This window comes from Leopardus geoffroyi, chromosome C1, assembly GCF_018350155.1.
Source record: "Leopardus geoffroyi isolate Oge1 chromosome C1, O.geoffroyi_Oge1_pat1.0, whole genome shotgun sequence".
Lineage (NCBI taxonomy): Eukaryota > Metazoa > Chordata > Mammalia > Carnivora > Felidae > Leopardus > Leopardus geoffroyi.
The window spans coordinates 200,095,002-200,112,770 of record NC_059328.1 but is presented as its reverse complement, the minus strand read 5'-3'; the positions used below and the strand labels follow the sequence as shown (position 1 = coordinate 200,112,770).

At 40.1% G+C, this 17,769-nt stretch overlaps 1 protein-coding gene across 3 annotated transcripts in view; it reads left to right on the top strand.

Annotated features, from left to right (window-relative positions):
* ABCA12 (ATP binding cassette subfamily A member 12) overlaps positions 1-17,769 on the top strand; it is a 281,717-nt gene that overhangs the window by 109,007 nt on the left and 154,941 nt on the right. For all 3 annotated transcript variants that reach the window (XM_045481142.1, XM_045481141.1, XM_045481140.1), the window contains exon 2: positions 4,111-4,204. Coding sequence is in view for 2 of the 3 variants with exons in the window: in XM_045481141.1 (XP_045337097.1) it covers positions 4,111-4,204 (94 nt within the window). In the remaining variant the exon portion in view is untranslated. The remainder of the gene's footprint in view (positions 1-4,110; positions 4,205-17,769) is intronic.

The window sequence follows — 17,769 nt, the reverse complement described above, 5'->3', positions numbered from 1 at the left end:
CCTTGCCCTGAATAAACACCTTCCTTATGCTACTTGGGTTCTGACCTCCCAGGTCTGACTGCTGCACTGTGCATTTCTCTACACCTTGCTAGGGATCCACCTTCTTCACTGTGTTACGGTGGTGCCCTCAGTACTAGTGTGGACTAGACATCCTGGCCTCACCAAAAGGATTTTTAGGCACTGAATTGTTCAGGAAGGGAAAGGGAAGAGAAAGAGAACAGAATGGGACAAATCAGTGGAAAGTAAGCCCTGGAGAAATAAAAAGAGACACATGCCACAGCCCACTAAGGAATTTTAAACTACTCAGGGTGCATATGCCTTTGGAGGTCAAGAACACAGGGTAGGGGGTGGAACGCAGATGAGGTAAAGAGGCAAATGTGAGATAATTAAAATGTTAGAAAAAAACGAACCTTTTAAAAACTGCTTTTCCTTTAGTTTTTGAGTGGGCCTAATATCTATATGTGTAAAATCAATATACCAGTTTTCTCCAAATAAACAAAAATGAATCATGGCTCATTGGTTTAGTATTTGGATCCTTGACACTGCATTTGCTTCTAGGTTGTTTATGATAATATTTAGAATGGTGTCGGGAGCAATCCTGCTGCTGTGAAAATTTAAATTTTGTTTATTTTTTGCTTTTGTGATTAACTTGTCAACCTTAACATTCCCAAGATCACAGTGTGGAGGGCTTTGTGTTTATTATCCTTCTAAAATGCAGTAAACAGAAATGTTCTCCAAACCTCTCTGACCTGAGATCCTGGGGGAAATCTTATGATAATGGATTATTTATGGGCTTACTGTAGTTTTTACCTATAATAGAGTCCAAATTGTCTTAAACTATTCTGATCTAGATTATAGTTTTGTCTGGATTTAAATTGTGTCTAAAATTAATTTCAAAATTTATCAAAACATCCTCATGGAAACATTAAATTAGATCAATCAAAAGAGAATTTAAAGATATCCCATGACATATGCCCCTTATTTGAATGTGAATATACATTTGTGCTGGTTCACTTGGTCTCCGTTACTCACTGAATTCTCATGAGGTTGCTATAGAAAATGAATAGATGCTCCTAAAAGTAACTATGAGGCACTAAACCTACTGAGATGAATCTTTTTTTTAAAAAAAGAATAACTGTGGGGCGCCTGGGTGGCGCAGTCGGTTGAGTGTCCGACTTCAGCCAGGTCACGATCTCGCGGTCCGTGAGTTCGAGCCCCGCGTCAGGCTCTGGGCTGATGGCTCGGAGCCTGGAGCCTGTTTCCGATTCTGTGTCTCCCTCTCTCTCTGCCCCTCCCCCGTTCATGCTCTGTCTCTCTCTGTCCCAAAAATAAATAAACGTTGAAAAAGAATAACTGTGGCCTCAAGTATAAAACCAAGAAATCCACAAACATTAACATTTTTAATCCTAACTCTTTATAGTCAACATTTGAAATAAGTCAAATAGAATAAAAATGGTACTTGTATCTAGGTCTTTGAAAAACAGACTCTAATTTTTTAATGTATCTGAGACTAGGCTAGAATAACTCTTAATATTTTTCTATAGCATTCATATTTTTCTGGTATACTTTCTGTAAGGCATTATTGTTCCTCAGATTAAGATGCTGTTTAAAAAAAAAATCTAGCCTAAGTATCTTTATATTCAGATCCTTACCCCCTGTTCTACTCCCCAACTGGGTATGTGACTTTGGGTAAATTAATGGATAATGATGTGCTAACCTTCTGCACCTCAGAGAACAAAAAAGAAAGTTGGATCAGACCCAGGCTTCTCAGCCTCTGCTGTGCCTTGGATGTCTTTGGCAGCCTGGTAAAGCCTATGGCCCTCCTAAGAATAATGCTTTTAAATCAATAAAATAAATAGAATTACCAATAAAACCAATTATATTGAAATTCAGTTATTAAGGGATTAAGAAGCAAATTTATGATAATGGTAGTATGTGTTTCTTTGGTATAGCAATAAGCAAACAAATAAATAAACAAAGTGACCCCATAACTACTGTAATTTTTAATGTCACCATGAGTAGGAACAGAACTTTGAGATATCTGCAACAGCAACACTAAAGTGATTTAAAAATATCTGTGGATTTTATTTGTGACAGAGTCACAAGCACGTCTAATAACGTTGTGGTTCGTTGTCTCCGTTAATCATTAAGGGAAATGCTAAATTTCATTTAAAAGGTAGAGAAAGTAAAAATGTAATCTTTTTTTTTTTTCCTATCCAAGTTTACAAGCGTCCTGAATTCTATCCGCTAGATGATGTCAAAGGAACTCTCCAACAAAAATAATCTAGGACTTTATAAACAATCTTGCTAGTTAGGTAAGATGGCATACATTTAGAACTGTTCTCCTCCAAGTATGGTTCATGGATAGCAGCCTCAGCATCACACATCTGCAGCTTGTTAGAAATGCAGGATGGGGCGCCTGGGTGGCTCAGTCGGTTAAGCGTCCGACTTCAGCTAAGGTCATGACCTCACAGTCTGTGAGTTCAAGCCCCGCGTCGGGCTCTGGGCTGACAGCTCAGAGCCTGGAGCCTGCTTCCGATTCTGTGTCTCCCTCTCTCTCTGCCCCTCCCCTGCTCACACTCTGTCTCTCTCTCTCTCTCTCAAAAATAAATAAACATTAAAAAAAAAAAAAAAAAAAGAAATGCAGGATTTCCGCCCCACCTCAGATCTGCTGCATCTGAATCTACATGTGTACACGATTCATAGGTGATTTGGTGTGCACATTAATGCTTGAGAGGCACTGCTACAGATTAAGCTGTTTAGACTGGGAGCTTTTCAGCTGTGATTAAACCACGTACCCTAGGATTTCTTATATCTGCTTTCTTCCATTTGCTAAAAACTTGCCTTTAAACCTGCAGTTTAAGAAGTTGGTGACAGGCCTCTCAGAAAGGACAGCAGTGCTATAGACACACAATGGAGATTTTCATAATTACTTAAGGATCAGTAATTGAATGGGTCTTGATTGTTTTGGATATTTGAAGAACCCAGGCAGTAGTCCGAGATTTGTCAGAAATTATCTCTGAAGCTGTGGCAAGTTGGGAAGAAATGGTAACAAGTCTGCATAACCAGATAAAAACTTTAATTTAAAGTCCAATTTAAACTTTATTAAGTATAGGCACAGTTTGTTCTGTACAGTTTCGTTTGAGCAGTGTAACTGTTTGCATATCACAGTTGATGTTCTTGAGTATACATGTTACTGGTCTGGAACCAGTTTTTTATATATGTAACACTAAGTAGTTCACATCTTATGAACTGAATCATGTGTATGTGAGGAGAAAAGCCACTCCTGAAGTGTCTTACAATGAAATTCCCTAATAGAAATTTTGATTAAATAATTACATTTATTGAGCATCTGTTTTATACCAGTGGAAATTCAGAAACGAATAAGACACTGTTCCTGCCATAAAAGAATCACCAATTTATTGTAAGCCAAGCAAAATATATATATACAGGTAAGTAGGTAGGTAGGTAGGTAGGTAGGTAGGTAGGTAGGTAGGTAGATAGATAGATAGATAGATAGATAGTAAGAGTATAAGTTCTATGATAAAAGCAGACACAAGATACTATTTATAGTGGTATAGGGGGCTTGTATAGTACTTTAAGTTCCTGTTTACTCATTGACTTACTTATTCATTCATTCATTTACTAATGTTTATTGAGCCATTATCCGGTGTCACACTAATCTTTATGGCTGGCCATAGAATGTTGACATTGGAAGTGGTAAGATAAGCCTAGGTTGAAATTATTTGGGATTTTGTATGCCCTGTTTAGAATGTTGAACCTTATCCAACAAGCAATGAAAAGATTTTTAAGCAGAGAAATTACTGCTCAGATTTGAATTTTAAGATCATCACTCTTGGGACAGTCATGAGAGATGACTGACTGGAAAGGAGGCTTCAGAAGCTCATTTTAAGGTTTTAAGCCTGGAAAAGGCATTCTTGTGTTCATTTCGAGATCTCTTGCACTTTTAAAAATCTCTCTTTCCTTTCTTATTAATAGCATTTGCAAGCAAATATCTGATTTGTGTTGGAAGTTTATAATATGTTGTACTTCTTGTCAAGTTTTGGTTCAGCAGTGTAATTAACATTTTTTCCTATTATTATTTTGCAGCTTTGGACACTTGTCTTGATTTTATGGCCAGTCATTATCTTCATAATTTTGGCTATTACCCGGACCAAATTTCCTCCAAGAGCAAAACCAACTTGTAAGTAAATTTGTTTCCCTAATTTTTGGATTACAGTTAAAATTTATTTTGATACTATGGAGTGTTTTCTTCTAAATTTGTTTTAATAGTATTTCTACCTGGTAGTATTTGTATAAATACTTAGCCTGTTTTTTTCTCCAGCTTTTTTAACTGGTTAGAAGGGTGAGCCTGTAATATTTATCTAAAAAACTATGAAGCATGTAGAAGCCAGAATGCATTTTAATTTTTATAAAATTAATTTTTATAAAATTTTGACTCATTTATTGTTCACCTCATAAATCTCACCATGGTTTGTACGACACAAACAAGTATCAGTCTCAAGCTAGATCATCCTTTACTTTTATATTGTCACAAAAACCATAGACCGGTATCTGATGAACTGAACGAATGAAATCCAGGGTACTGTAAAAATCTCTTATCTCTCCTCAGGACTGATATGAGTGGTGCAAATGCATCAACACATTTAATTTAAAAGAACATTGCTTTCCAATTAGTGCTACTCCAGCTATTTTTAGTCATCATCAAGTTATAAAATGGGCACGGCGCCCAACTCAGGCCATTATTTTCTTTTGGATCCAGAATGGAGATTCAGGAAAGACACAGAAAAGTCCTCAGAACTGGGTGGGGGAGGGGAGGAAGATGAGAACCCCAATGATCTAACCAGTGTTTTTGCTTTCATTCTTTTTTTAAAAAATTTTTTAAATGTTTTTATTTATTTTTGAGAGACAGAGAGAGGGAGAGAGAGCATGAGCGAGGGAGGGGCAGAGAAAGAGGGAGAGACAGAATCCAAAGCAGGCCCCAGGCTCTAGACTGACAGCAGAGAGCTCTTGAACCATGAGATATGACCTGATCCGAAGTCAGGCGCTTAACCGACTAAGCCACCCAGGCACCCCTGTTTTCGCTTTTGTTCTTTTTTTTTTTTTTAATTTTTTTTTTTAACGTTTATTTATTTTTGAGACAGAGAGAGACAGAGCATGAACGGGGGAGGGGCAGAGAGAGAGGAAGACACAGAATCTTAAGCAGGCTTCAGGCTCTGAGCCATCAGCCCAGAGCCCGACACGGGGCTCGAACTCACGGACCATGAGATCGTGACCTGAGCTGAAGTCGGACGCTTAACCGACTGAGCCACCCAGGCGCCCCTTTGCTTTTGTTCTTAAACCCTGAAGCCAGTTTTGTTGGTAGAGGAGTAAAGGTTAAGTGAGATGCATCATGTTTCACAGAGCAGCCATCTCCTAAAAAGCTTCTCATAGACTAAATTTCTATAAATCTGATTGTATTTCAGATAAATCTTGGTAATTTACTATATAAAAGAATAGTATGCTGAATTATTTGTAAAGAGAATAATGAGCTGGTGACTTTTAAAAATAAATGTTTTTCAGTCACTCAGTCTTAAGAAGTAAGATGGTAGCCATCATGGAATCTACTTGATTCATACACAATAGAATAATTCAAAAGAGAATATCAATTAAATTAGTGTAAAGCATTTAAACTCTTGATACTGGAATGAACAATTCCTTGCATTTGAATAGCAACTTACCATTTCTAAAGGACTTTTGCTCAAGTTATTATGTAGAGTTGTTGATGATATTTTATTAGGTTGTTTATAAAAGCAGCATAATTTTGTTCTCTTCATCTCATGTGTATATTAGTTCTTTATGATAGATTTAGTCCATTGTATACTCTTGAAATTTATGTATTCTTGCCTATTTTAGGTAGCATGGAGTTCAGAAATAATGCATTCAGCACATAAGGACAAATACTCTTTGAACTATTCTGGTTTAAGATGCTAATTATCAATTCACGAATGATAGTGATAAAAGTTTATTAGCTTCTTTCAACAACTTATTTCTATTAATTTCTTGTTTATAAGGAGTTTTAAGCTATATAATAAGTTTCTCTTACAAAATTTACAAGACAGAAATATAAGGTGTGTGAGTGAGTAGTCTTAATTGGTGCTACCTGATAGGATTTAGAGATTCATGGAAAAAATCTTGGAGAGCTCTTATAGTTTCACTAAATTATGGGCGGGGGTGGGGGGACCTTGAAAAAAATCACGTGACAAGTATCTCAGAGACCTAATTTTTTAAAGGGTCTGCAAAAACACACTATCCAAAGGGAGACGAATAACCACGTTTTATTTTTTTTTTTTATTTTTTTTTTTTATTTTTTATAATATATGAAATTTATTGTCCAAATTGGTTTCCATAAAACACCCAGTGCTCATCCCAAAAGGTGCCCTCCTCAATACCCATCACCCACCCTCTCCTCCCTCCCACCCCCCATCAACCCTCAGTTTGTTCTCAGTTTTTAACAGTCTCTTATGCTTTGGCTCTCTCCCACTCTAACCTCTTTTTTTTTTTTTTTTTTCCTTTTTTCCTCCCCCTCCCCCATGGGTTCCTGTTACGTTTCTCAGGGTCCACATAAGAGTGAAACCATATGGTATCTGTCTTTCTCTGTATGGCTTATTTCACTTAGCATCACACTCTCCAGTTCCATCCACGTTGCTACAAAAGGCCATATTTCATTTTTTCTCATTGCCACATAGTATTCCATTGTGTATATAAACCACAATTTCTTTATCCATTCATCAGTTGATGGACATTTAGGCTCTTTCCATAATTTGGCTATTGTTGAGAGTGCTGCTATGAACATTGGGGTACAAGTGCCCCTATGCATCAGTACTCCTGTATCCCTTGGATAAATTCCCAGCAGTGCTATTGCTGGGTCATAGGGTAGGTCTATTTTTAATTTTCTGAGGAACCTCCACACTGTTTTCCAGAGCGGCTGCACCAATTTGCATTCCCACCAACAGTGCAAGAGGGTTCCCGTTTCTCCACATCCTCGCCAGCATCTATAGTCTCCTGATTTGTTCATTTTGGCCACTCTGACTGGCGTGAGGTGATACCTGAGTGTGGTTTTGATTTGTATTTCCCTGATAAGGAGCGATGCTGAACATCTTTTCATGTGCCTGTTGGCCATCCGGATGTCTTCTTTAGAGAAGTGTCTATTCATGTCTTCTGCCCATTTCTTCACTGGGTTATTTGTTTTGCGGGTGTGGAGTTTGGTGAGCTCTTTATAGATTCTGGATACTAGCCCTTTGTCCGATATGTCATTTGCAAATATCTTTTCCCATTCCGTTGGTTGCCTTTTAGTTTTGTTGGTTGTTTCCTTTGCTGTGCAGAAGCTTTTTATCTTCATAAGGTCCCAGTAATTCACTTTTGCTTTTAATTCCTTTGCCTTTGGGGATGTGTCGAGTAAGAGATTGCTACGGCTGAGGTCAGAGAGGTCTTTTCCTGCTTTCTCCTCTAAGGTTTTGATGGTTTCCTGTCTCACATTCAGGTCCTTTATCCATTTTGAGTTTATTTTTGTGAATGGTGTGAGAAAGTGGTCTAGTTTCAACCTTCTGCATGTTGCTGTCCAGTTCTCCCAGCACCATTTGTTAAAGAGGTTGTCTTTTTTCCATTGGATGTTCTTTCCTGCTTTGTCAAAGATGAGTTGACCATACGTTTGTGGGTCTAGTTCTGGGGTTTCTATTCTATTCCATTGGTCTATGTGTCTGTTTTTGTGCCAATACCATGCTGTCTTGATGATGACAGCTTTGTAGTATAGGCTAAAGTCTGGGATTGTGATGCCTCCTGCTTTGGTCTTCTTCTTCAAAATTCCTTTGGCTATTCGGGGCCTTTTGTGGTTCCATATGAATTTTAGGATTGCTTGTTCTAGTTTCGAGAAGAATGCTGGTGCAATTTTGATTGGGATTGCATTGAATGTGTAGATAGCTTTGGGTAGTATTGACATTTTGACAATATTTATTTTTCCAATCCATGAGCAGGGAATGTCTTTCCATTTCTTTAAATCTTCTTCAATTTCCTTCGTAAGCTTTCTATAGTTTTCAGCATACAGATCCTTTACATCTTTGGTTAGATTTATTCCTAGGTATTTTATGCTTCTTGGTGCAATTGTGAATGGGATCAGTTTCTTTATTTGTCTTTCTGTTGCTTCATTGTTAGTGTATAAGAATGCAACTGATTTCTGTACATTGATTTTGTATCCTGCAACTTTGCTGAATTCATGTATCAATTCTAGCAGACTTTTGGTGGAGTCTATCGGATTTTCCATGTATAATATCATGTCATCTGCAAAGAGCGAAAGCTTGACTTCATCTTTGCCAATTTTGATGCCTTTGATTTCCTTTTGTTGTCTGATTGCTGATGCTAGAACTTCCAGCACTATGTTAAACAACAGCGGTGAGAGTGGGCATCCCTGTCGTGTTCCTGATCTCAGGGAAAAAGCTCTCAGGTTTTCCCCGTTGAGGATGATGTTAGCTGTGGGCTTTTCATAAATGGCTTTTATGATCTTTAAGTATGTTCCTTCTATCCCGACTTTCTCAAGGGTTTTTATTAAGAAAGGGTGCTGGATTTTGTCAAAGGCCTTTTCTGCATCGATTGACAGGATCATATCGTTCTTCTCTTTTTTTTTGTTAATGTGATGTATCACGTTGATTGATTTGCGAATGTTGAACCAGCCCTGCATCCCAGGAATGAATCCCACTTGATCATGGTGAATAATTCTTTTTATATGCCGTTGAATTCGATTTGCTAGTATCTTATTGAGAATTTTTGCATCCGTATTCATCAGGGATATTGGCCGGTAGTTCTCTTTTTTTACTGGGTCTCTGTCTGGTTTAGGAATCAAAGTAATACTGGCTTCATAGAATGAGTCTGGAAGTTTTCCTTCCCTTTCTATTTCTTGGAATAGCTTGAGAAGGATAGGTATTATCTCTGCTTTAAACGTCTGGTAGAACTCCCCTGGGAAGCCATCTGGTCCTGGACTCTTATTTGTTGGGAGATTTTTAATAACCGATTCAATTTCTTCGCTGGTTATGGGTCTGTTCAAGCTTTCTATTTCCTCCTGGTTGAGTTTTGGAAGAGTGTGGGTGTTCAGGAATTTGTCCATTTCTTCCAGGTTGTCCAATTTGTTGGCATATAATTTTTCATAGTATTCCCTGATAATTGTTTGTATCTCTGAGGGATTGGTTGTAATAATTCCATTTTCATTCATGATTTTATCTATTTGGGTCATCTCCCTTTTCTTTTTGAGAAGCCTGGCTAGAGGTTTGTCAATTTTGTTTATTTTTTCAAAAAACCAACTCTTGGTTTCGTTGATCTGCTCTACAGTTTTTTTAGACTCTATATTGTTTATTTCTGCTCTGATCTTTATTATTTCTCTTCTTCTGCTGGGTTTAGGCTGCCTTTGCTGTTCTGCTTCCATTTCCTTTAGGTGTGCTGTTAGATTTTGTATTTGGGATTTTTCTTGTTTCTTGAGATAGGCCTGGATTGCAATGTATTTTCCTCTCAGGACTGCCTTCGCTGCGTCCCAAAGCGTTTGGATTGTTGTATTTTCATTTTCGTTTGTTTCCATATATTTTTTTATTTCTTCTCTAATTGCCTGGTTGACCCACTCATTCGTTAGTAGGGTGCTCTTTAACCTCCATGCTTTTGGAGGTTTTCCAGACTTTTTTCTGTGGTTGATTTCAAGCTTCATAGCATTGTGGTCTGAAAGTATGCATGGTATAATTTCAATTCTGGTAAACTTATGGAGGGCTGTTTTGTGACCCAGTATATGATCTATCTTGGAGAATGTTCCATGTGCACTCGAGAAGAAAGTATATTCTGTTGCTTTGGGATGCAGAGTTCTAAATATATCTGTCAAGTCCATCTGATCCAATGTCTCATTCAGGGCCCTTGTTTCTTTATTGACCGTGTGTCTAGATGATCTATCCATTTCTGTAAGTGGGGTGTTAAAGTCCCCTGCAATTACCACATTCTTATCAATAAGGTTGCTTATGTTTATGAGTAGTTGTTTTATATATTTGGGGGCTCTGGTATTCGGCACATAGACATTTATAATTGTTAGCTCTTCCTGATGGATAGACCCTGTAACTATTATATAATGTCCTTCTTCATCTCTTGTTACAGCCTTTAATTTAAAGTCTAGTTTGTCTGATATAAGTATGGCTACTCCAGCTTTCTTTTGGCTTCCAGTAGCATGATAAATAGTTCTCCATCCCCTCACTCTCAATCTAAAGGTGTCCTCAGGTCTAAAATGAGTCTCTTGTAGACAGCAAATAGATGGGTCTTGTTTTTTTATCCATTCTGATACCCTATGTCTTTTGGTTGGTGCATTTAATCCATTTACATTCAGTGTTATTATAGAAAGATACGGGTTTAGAGTCATTATGATGTCTGTATGTTTTATGCTTGTAGTGATGTCTCTGGTATTTTGTCTCACAGGGTCCCCCTTAGGATCTCTTGTAGGGCTGGTTTAGTGGTGACAAATTCCTTCAGTTTTTGTTTGTTTGGGAAGACCTTTATCTCTCCTTCTATTCTAAATGACAGACTTGCTGGATAAAGGATTCTCGGCTGCATATTTTTTCTGTCTAGCACACTGAAAATCTCGTGCCAATTCTTTCTGGCCTGCCAAGTTTCAAAAGAGAGATCAGTCACGAGTCTTATAGGTCTCCCTTTATATGTGAGGGCACGTTTACCCCTTGCTGCTTTCAGAATTTTCTCTTTATCCTTGTATTTTGCCAGTTTCACTATGATATGTCGTGCAGAAGATCGATTCAGGTTCCGTCTGAAGGGAGTTCTCTGTGCCTCTTGGATTTCAATGCCTTTTTCCTTCCCCAGTTCAGGGAAGTTCTCAGCTATTATTTCTTCAAGTACCCCTTCAGCACCTTTCCCTCTCTCTTCCTCCTCTGGGATACCAATTATGCGTATATTATTTCTTTTTAGTGTATCACTTAGTTCTCTAATTTTCCCCTCATACTCCTGGATTTTTTTATCTCTCTTTCTCTCAGCTTCCTCTTTTTCCATAACTTTATCTTCTAGTTCACCTATTCTCTCCTCTGCCTCTTCAATCCGAGCTGTGGTGGTCTCCATTTTGTTTTGCATTTCATTTAAAGCGTTTTTCAGCTCCTCATGACTGTTCCTTAGTCCCTTGATCTCTGTAGCAAGGGATTCTCTGCTGTCCTGTATACTGTTTTCAAGCCCGGTGATTAATTTTATGACTATTATTCTAAATTCACTTTCTGTTATATTATTTAAATCATTTTTGATCAGCTCATTAGCTGTTGTTGTTTCCTGGAGATTCTTCTGAGGGGAATTCTTCCGCTTGGTCATTTTGGATAGTCCCTGGCGTGGTGAGGACCTGCAGGGCCCTTCCCCTGTGCTGTGGTGTATAACTGGAGTTGGTGGGCGGGGCCGCACTCCGACCTGATGTCTGCCCCCGGCCCACCGCTGGGGCCACAGTCCGACTGGTGTGTGCCTTCTCTTCCCCTCTCCTAGGGGCGGGATTCACTGTGGGGTGGCGTGGCCCGTTTGGGCTACTTGCACACTGCCAGGCTTGTGATGCTGGGGATCTGGCGTATTAGCTGGGGTGGGTAGGCAAGGTGCACAGGGGCAGGAGGGGCAGGCTTAGCTCGCTTCTCCTTAGGTGATCCACTTCAGGAGGGGCCCTGTGGCAGCGGGAGGGAGTCAGATCCGCTGCCGGCAGTTTGGCTCCGCAGAAGCACAGAGTTGGGTGTTTGCGCGGAGCGAGGAAGTTCCCTGGCAGGAACTGGTTCTCTTTGGGATTTTGGCTGGGGGATGGGCGGGGGAGATGGCGCTGGCGAGCGCCTTTGTTCCCCACCAAACTGAGCTCTGTCGTCCGGGGGCTCAGCAGCTCTCCCTCCCTTTGTCCTCCAGCCTTCCCGCTTTCTGAGCAGAGCTGTTAACTTATGACCTCCCAGACGCTAAGTCGCGCTTGCTGTCGGAACACAGTCCGTCAGGCCCCTCCGCTTTTGCCCGCCAGACTCCGGGGCTCTGCTTGGCCGGCGAGCCGCCCCTCCGCCCCGGCTCCCTCCCGCCAGTCCGTGGAGCGCGCACCGCCTCGCCGCCCTTCCTACCCTCTTCCGTGGGCCTCTCGTCTGCGCTTGGCTCCGGCGACTCCGTTCTGCTAATCCTCTGGCGGTTTTCTGGGTTATTTAGGCAGGTGTAGGTGGAATCTAATTGATCAGCAGGACGCGCGGTGAGCCCAGCGTCCTCCTACGCCGCCATCTTTGAATGTGTAACCACGTTTTACTATAGACTTCTGATCATACACTAATAATAATTAGTTATGAGGTGATTGTCTTTATGTTTGTGGGTAGGAGAGAAGAGACTTATAGGAGAGTTCAGTGGAAGTATTTTTGCTAGTCTCTCAGAACTTACAAAATTCGGTCCAAAAAATAGTTTATTGTTTTTATTAGAACTTTATGAGAACTATTAGAAGGAAGGTACCCTCTCACTTTACAGAAGAGAACACTGGGCAACCTGGGCGATTGTAATTTGCGAAAGTTTGATCATGTGGGATAGGAGAGAAAGGTTTTGGAAACTACCTTTACTTATTCTTTGTCCATGAGATTTGTCTCGTATTTTGCCATCTTATACATAGAGCCATAGTACCTTTGGACATAACTTTGTGTCCAGAATTTCAACTCATCCTATAGTCAATAGAGTATAAAATATAATTTATAACTAGAGGTGCTATCTGTACAGCAAGTTAGAGAATCTAAAACTAGTATAGATGTAGTTACTTTATTTCCCTGTCTTGTGGTATAGAGGGAAAACTTCAAAGTGAAAGTTTGAATTCAGGCATTTTTATTCTTTTTTTAAAACAATTATTATTGTTTTTCTTTGTTTTTCATATCTATCGTACTGAAAGATTAAAGTGAGTTCATAATAATAAATAATAAAAATAAATATTTCTTGATCTCATACTATGTGCCAGATGTTTGGGGAGGTAATGGCAGTGTTATTCAATTCCCAGTGCAGCCAACCAGTGCAACAGAGAGATTAAGTAACCTGGCCAAGATTGCACAGTTCAAAAGTGGTGGTGTCAAGATTTGATGAACCCAGGCAGTCTCGTCCTGGACTCTGGTTTTAAGCTTATGAACTCACATTTCTTACATCGAGGAGTCAGTACTGTACTCGTTTCTAAATAATGTTGCATTACTTAGGTTTCATAAAAGTAGACTAAAAGTTAGAAATTTGGAATCTAAGCACCCCTTCTCTGCGTCTATCAAGAAAATGAAATCAAGAAATATGGGGGGGAGGTGCATTCCGATATATGAATCAGTTATCCTAAATGTTAGTGTTCAGTGGAGAATTCTGCCTCTACATGAATCACTGTAGTGATTGTAGTATCATGGAAATCACGTCCTGTTTAACAGAGTTAAAAATCCTTTCCAGGCTACAGTGACTGCTTCAGTGCTAATTGAGCAACAGAGAAATGAAGAAGAAACTCCAGGCTACACCCCAGTTGAAACTCAGCTGTGGTGAGAACAGGAGTTGTCATCCCGTGGGCACATTCTGCTCAGAATAGCTGGGCATGTGTGTAGGACTGATACATCATTCAGAACAAATATAATTAGTGAATCAAAGGGCTCCCTCCATAGTTTTCTTGACTGATGGGCATCTGTGGAAGTCTGGACTTGGGTGAGTTAGGTAGCTGCTGCAGCGTCTGCCATGGAGGGCACCCGTCCTGAGCAAAATACTTACTTTTGGCATTGTCTGCTTTCACTTACACCCTCCTGTGTTGCCATCAACAGCTTAGGTAACTAGCTTCTGCAAATAATAAGTCCCAGGTAAGGAAAGCTTCCCAAGCCTGGCAGACAGGCCAGGTGCTTCTTGTTTGCATAGAGAAGAATGGGCTGAGGCGCCACATTTGAAATAGCTCCAAGCTTTTATAATCTGTACACGCAGTAACTTGTCAGGAGACAAACTTTAAAGCTGAAACACCATGCTTAGGAGCAGAGGCAAACAAAACAAACCCTCCAAAATGCATTTAGACTAAGCCCAGCTATAATGTACAGCGAGCTATCTTTGTCTCCTTTTAACATGCACATACCCATGAAGTGCAGGCAAGCAGTTCCTAATTACTGCGGAACTGACTACTTTTCAAGAACAGAAAAAACCCTGGCATAATGAGATAAGTGGTCTCCAAAAATTGCAGTCTTGCCAAGTAAGGAGCCACATTTCTATGAAGTTAATGAAAAACAGTATTTTTCAAGCGGTTGAAAATACCACTAAAAGCACAATGGAAATTATACTGTGTAAGTATGACCATAGCTTGGATTAAACTGCAAGTGTCCTGGAGCCATCACTTCCTAATACCCCTGCCTCCTCAGAAGAGAAGAAATTCAGCCCATCTCACATCTGCAAATGACCCAGGGGAAGGCAGGAGCCAACTGCTAATTGAATTATATCTAAATTTGTGCTAGCACAGGGTTATACTGAATTTTGCCCGTCTGGATGTGACTCCATCACTTTGGTAAATGCAAGATTGCCATTCCCAGCATGACTTTTGGCCTCCAAAGCATACCTTTTGTCTTCAGGGTTGCAATAAAAATAATAATAGGGGTGCAAATTTATTGAACACTTTACTGTGTGTCAGAGACTGTGCTAAGTACTTTGCATCTATTTCCTTAGTTAATACATCACCTCTATAAACTATGTGATAGGATTGTCCCAACTTTAAAGATGACAAAGTTGAGGCACAAAAATGTTGAGTAACTTATCCGTATTCACAGGGGTGCTTTGCGCCCAAAGCTGGATTTTAAACACAGTTTTCCCTGCAGATACGGTAGTAGTTTTGTTCAGGTCGCGACTGCCAACAATGGCAATCCTAAGATCTGGCTCATCTGAGTTTTATAGCATTTCCTTTTTCTTCCTCATACCACCTGTTAGCACTGCCAAAGATCGAACATGGCTATAAAAGTGAACTCAATTGGTTTTTCTACTTGTTAGCAGCTCCAAGAAAAAATGTGAGAAGGAAGATTGAAATTATTGATTAATTGGTGGTTTGCAGGGTCCATGCATGTTGCTATACCTACAGCACCTGAACTGTTAAGAGGAAACTATTGTGTGGTTTCATGTTGAATAGGCCTATGAGGCCTCTTACCGGGAAAGGTTGTGAAAGTCAGAGGAGCCAAGCTTTTTCTGGCCCTGCTTTTGCTTCCGACTTTGCACATGGCGTGTTTCTATGGGAGAGATGGCAAACACGTGAGGACCGGATTCCATTCTGGGGAATGGATTTCCCATGATTCAGCTGCAGTAGTTGAGGCACCCATAGTAAATCGTTTCCTGTTCTATTTTGATTGGCTCAAAATTAATGTAGGTTTTGTTCTGGGAAGCTCAGAACCCCGCATCATTCATCTCCTGCCAGGTCTTGCCCCATCCAAGTTCTCCATTGTCACGTGTGCCAGCAGCACCAGGAAGTCTCTCAGGTTAGAAACGTCTGACTCATCCATGCCTCCTCCCTTTCCTTCACCTCCCATAACCATGAGCCAGAATCTGTCTTGTGAAATGTGTCCTGGAGTTACCCCACCCTTTCCATCCCTCCTGCAGTGCCTTGCTTCGAGATCTCATTGTTTTGTGCCTGTATTTCTTCATTAGGTTTTTATTTTGGGGGTGGGATGGGGGAGCACTCTGGAAGCCCAACCTCTAATTCTTCCCATAGTTTATCATCAGATAATCCCTTAAAATGTTCTTTGGGTCTACTAAGTTTCAACTCCCCTTTATCCTACTTTCAAGATGTTCATGATCAGGATTCCTTCAACTTTCAGTTCACTGCGTTCTGCAGTATGAGGCCTTTACCTAAAGAGGCAGTGTCCAGATGTCTTCCACACATCCCATGCTCATTGCCATGTGGACATGCATGCTCCTGTCCCCTCCTCCTCGTCTATTAAAAGACAAGCTCTTATCTAAGGCTTACCCTTTTGCCTTCCCTGATCACCCAAACTCCAATTATTTCTCCTTTCTATCTCTCTTCTGGATGTGTGGGCTAATAGTGGTTTTTGAGTGCTTTATGCTTTAATCTTGGCTCACTCATTAGACTAATAGTACCTTAATAGCAGAAATCATGCCAAGGCATCATACTAATATCAGATACAGTATGATTCCTACCACAGGGAACAAAATAAGAATGGAATGTATCATTTAGAATGTAGTGCAGTTTGAAAGATATGGGGGATTGGATTATCACACTCACCTAGAGATGCGTGGAAATAAAGCTCATTGTGCATCTGAGGTAGGTAAAGGACAAGAAGTTAGCTTGCTTTTGGTTTGGTTTTTACTTCAGGTAAATCTTACTGTGCTATCAGAAATATCTATAATGCTAATATTGGGAGGGGTGCCTGAGTGGCTGACAGCATGGAGCCTGTTTGGGATTCTCTCTCCCTCTTTCTCTGCCTCTCCCCTGCTCACTTTTGTTTTCTCTGTCTCTCAAAATAAACAAACAAACAAACAAACATTAAAAAAATGTCTATAATGCTAATATTGAGACAAGAAAAGGGATATAAAGCTCTCTCACTCCTCCCCAGGTAGATCCACCTGGGAATTTCCCTCACAAATACCTGAGAGTTCATGTGAATGTGTACAGAATATTTTTGTGTGGGAGAGATTTATAGTCTGCTTCTTGCTTAAGTTCCAGAAAACATTAGAGCAGTGTTTGAATTTCACAGCCAAAGCCCCATCATTTACTTTTTCCATCAGCGAATCAGTAGCGAACATTGGGAAACATTATTGACCCTTTAGATGGCAACATGGAGATAAATTCTGTGAAACTCAGGGAAACCAAGACGGTGACTGCATCCCCAAGCACCCTGTGCCGACTGGGCTGTAGGGAACCAGCAGGAAGAAGGTAGTGTGAACATGGCCCCTGCACACTCATACACAGGGCTGGCTATAGCTCCTGCTGGTAGTTGCCCATCTCCCCCAAACCTGATTTGAAATTCTCTCACGCAATGCCATGGGCACACCCTAATGCCAGATAACATGACAAAAGGATTTCTCAACTAATGCTCAACTAAGGCTTAGTACACAGAGTTGCATCAGAGAGCTGGGAATATCTTAAAGTACAATAAAACTTAATTGAACAAGTAGGAAAATAAAGAGTAAAGAATAGCTATTGATTGCACAATGGAAGATTTCTTGTCTGGGGGTCTTATTATTTTTTTTTTCTCCTGTCCATTCTGCATCATGCCTACTTTTGATGATTTACCTTATAAACTTCCCAGAAATGACTGCCTCACTGACATTGTCTCTGGGGGCCACGCCCTCTCTTTTTCACTCTTTCTTTATTTCTTTCCCTTCATAAAGAGCAGAGGGGCTCCTGTTACTCTCAGGTAAGGAGCTCTAATATTCAAGTCTATATGACAAATAAAGATAAATAATTGATTACTTATAAAATCCTCACAAGTACAGTAATGTCACTTGCTAAGGTCCCCAGTATCAGTGGATGTTTCCAATATACCCTTAAAGCTAAGAGATAGAGTTAACAAAGTAATTTCAACCCATTCTCCTTCACTTATCCAAGAGCACTGAGCCCAGACTGAGGCTCACGTGTGGTACTTAGAAGAGGTGAGGGCCTGGCTCCATGGTTGGCTGACCGTGTGCTTTCCCAAGTGACTGTTCAGTATTCTTCTAAGCATCTCCCAGGAACCCTGGCTTAGCAAACTGTTGTCATTTTATGCTATTCTCGCCATTCAA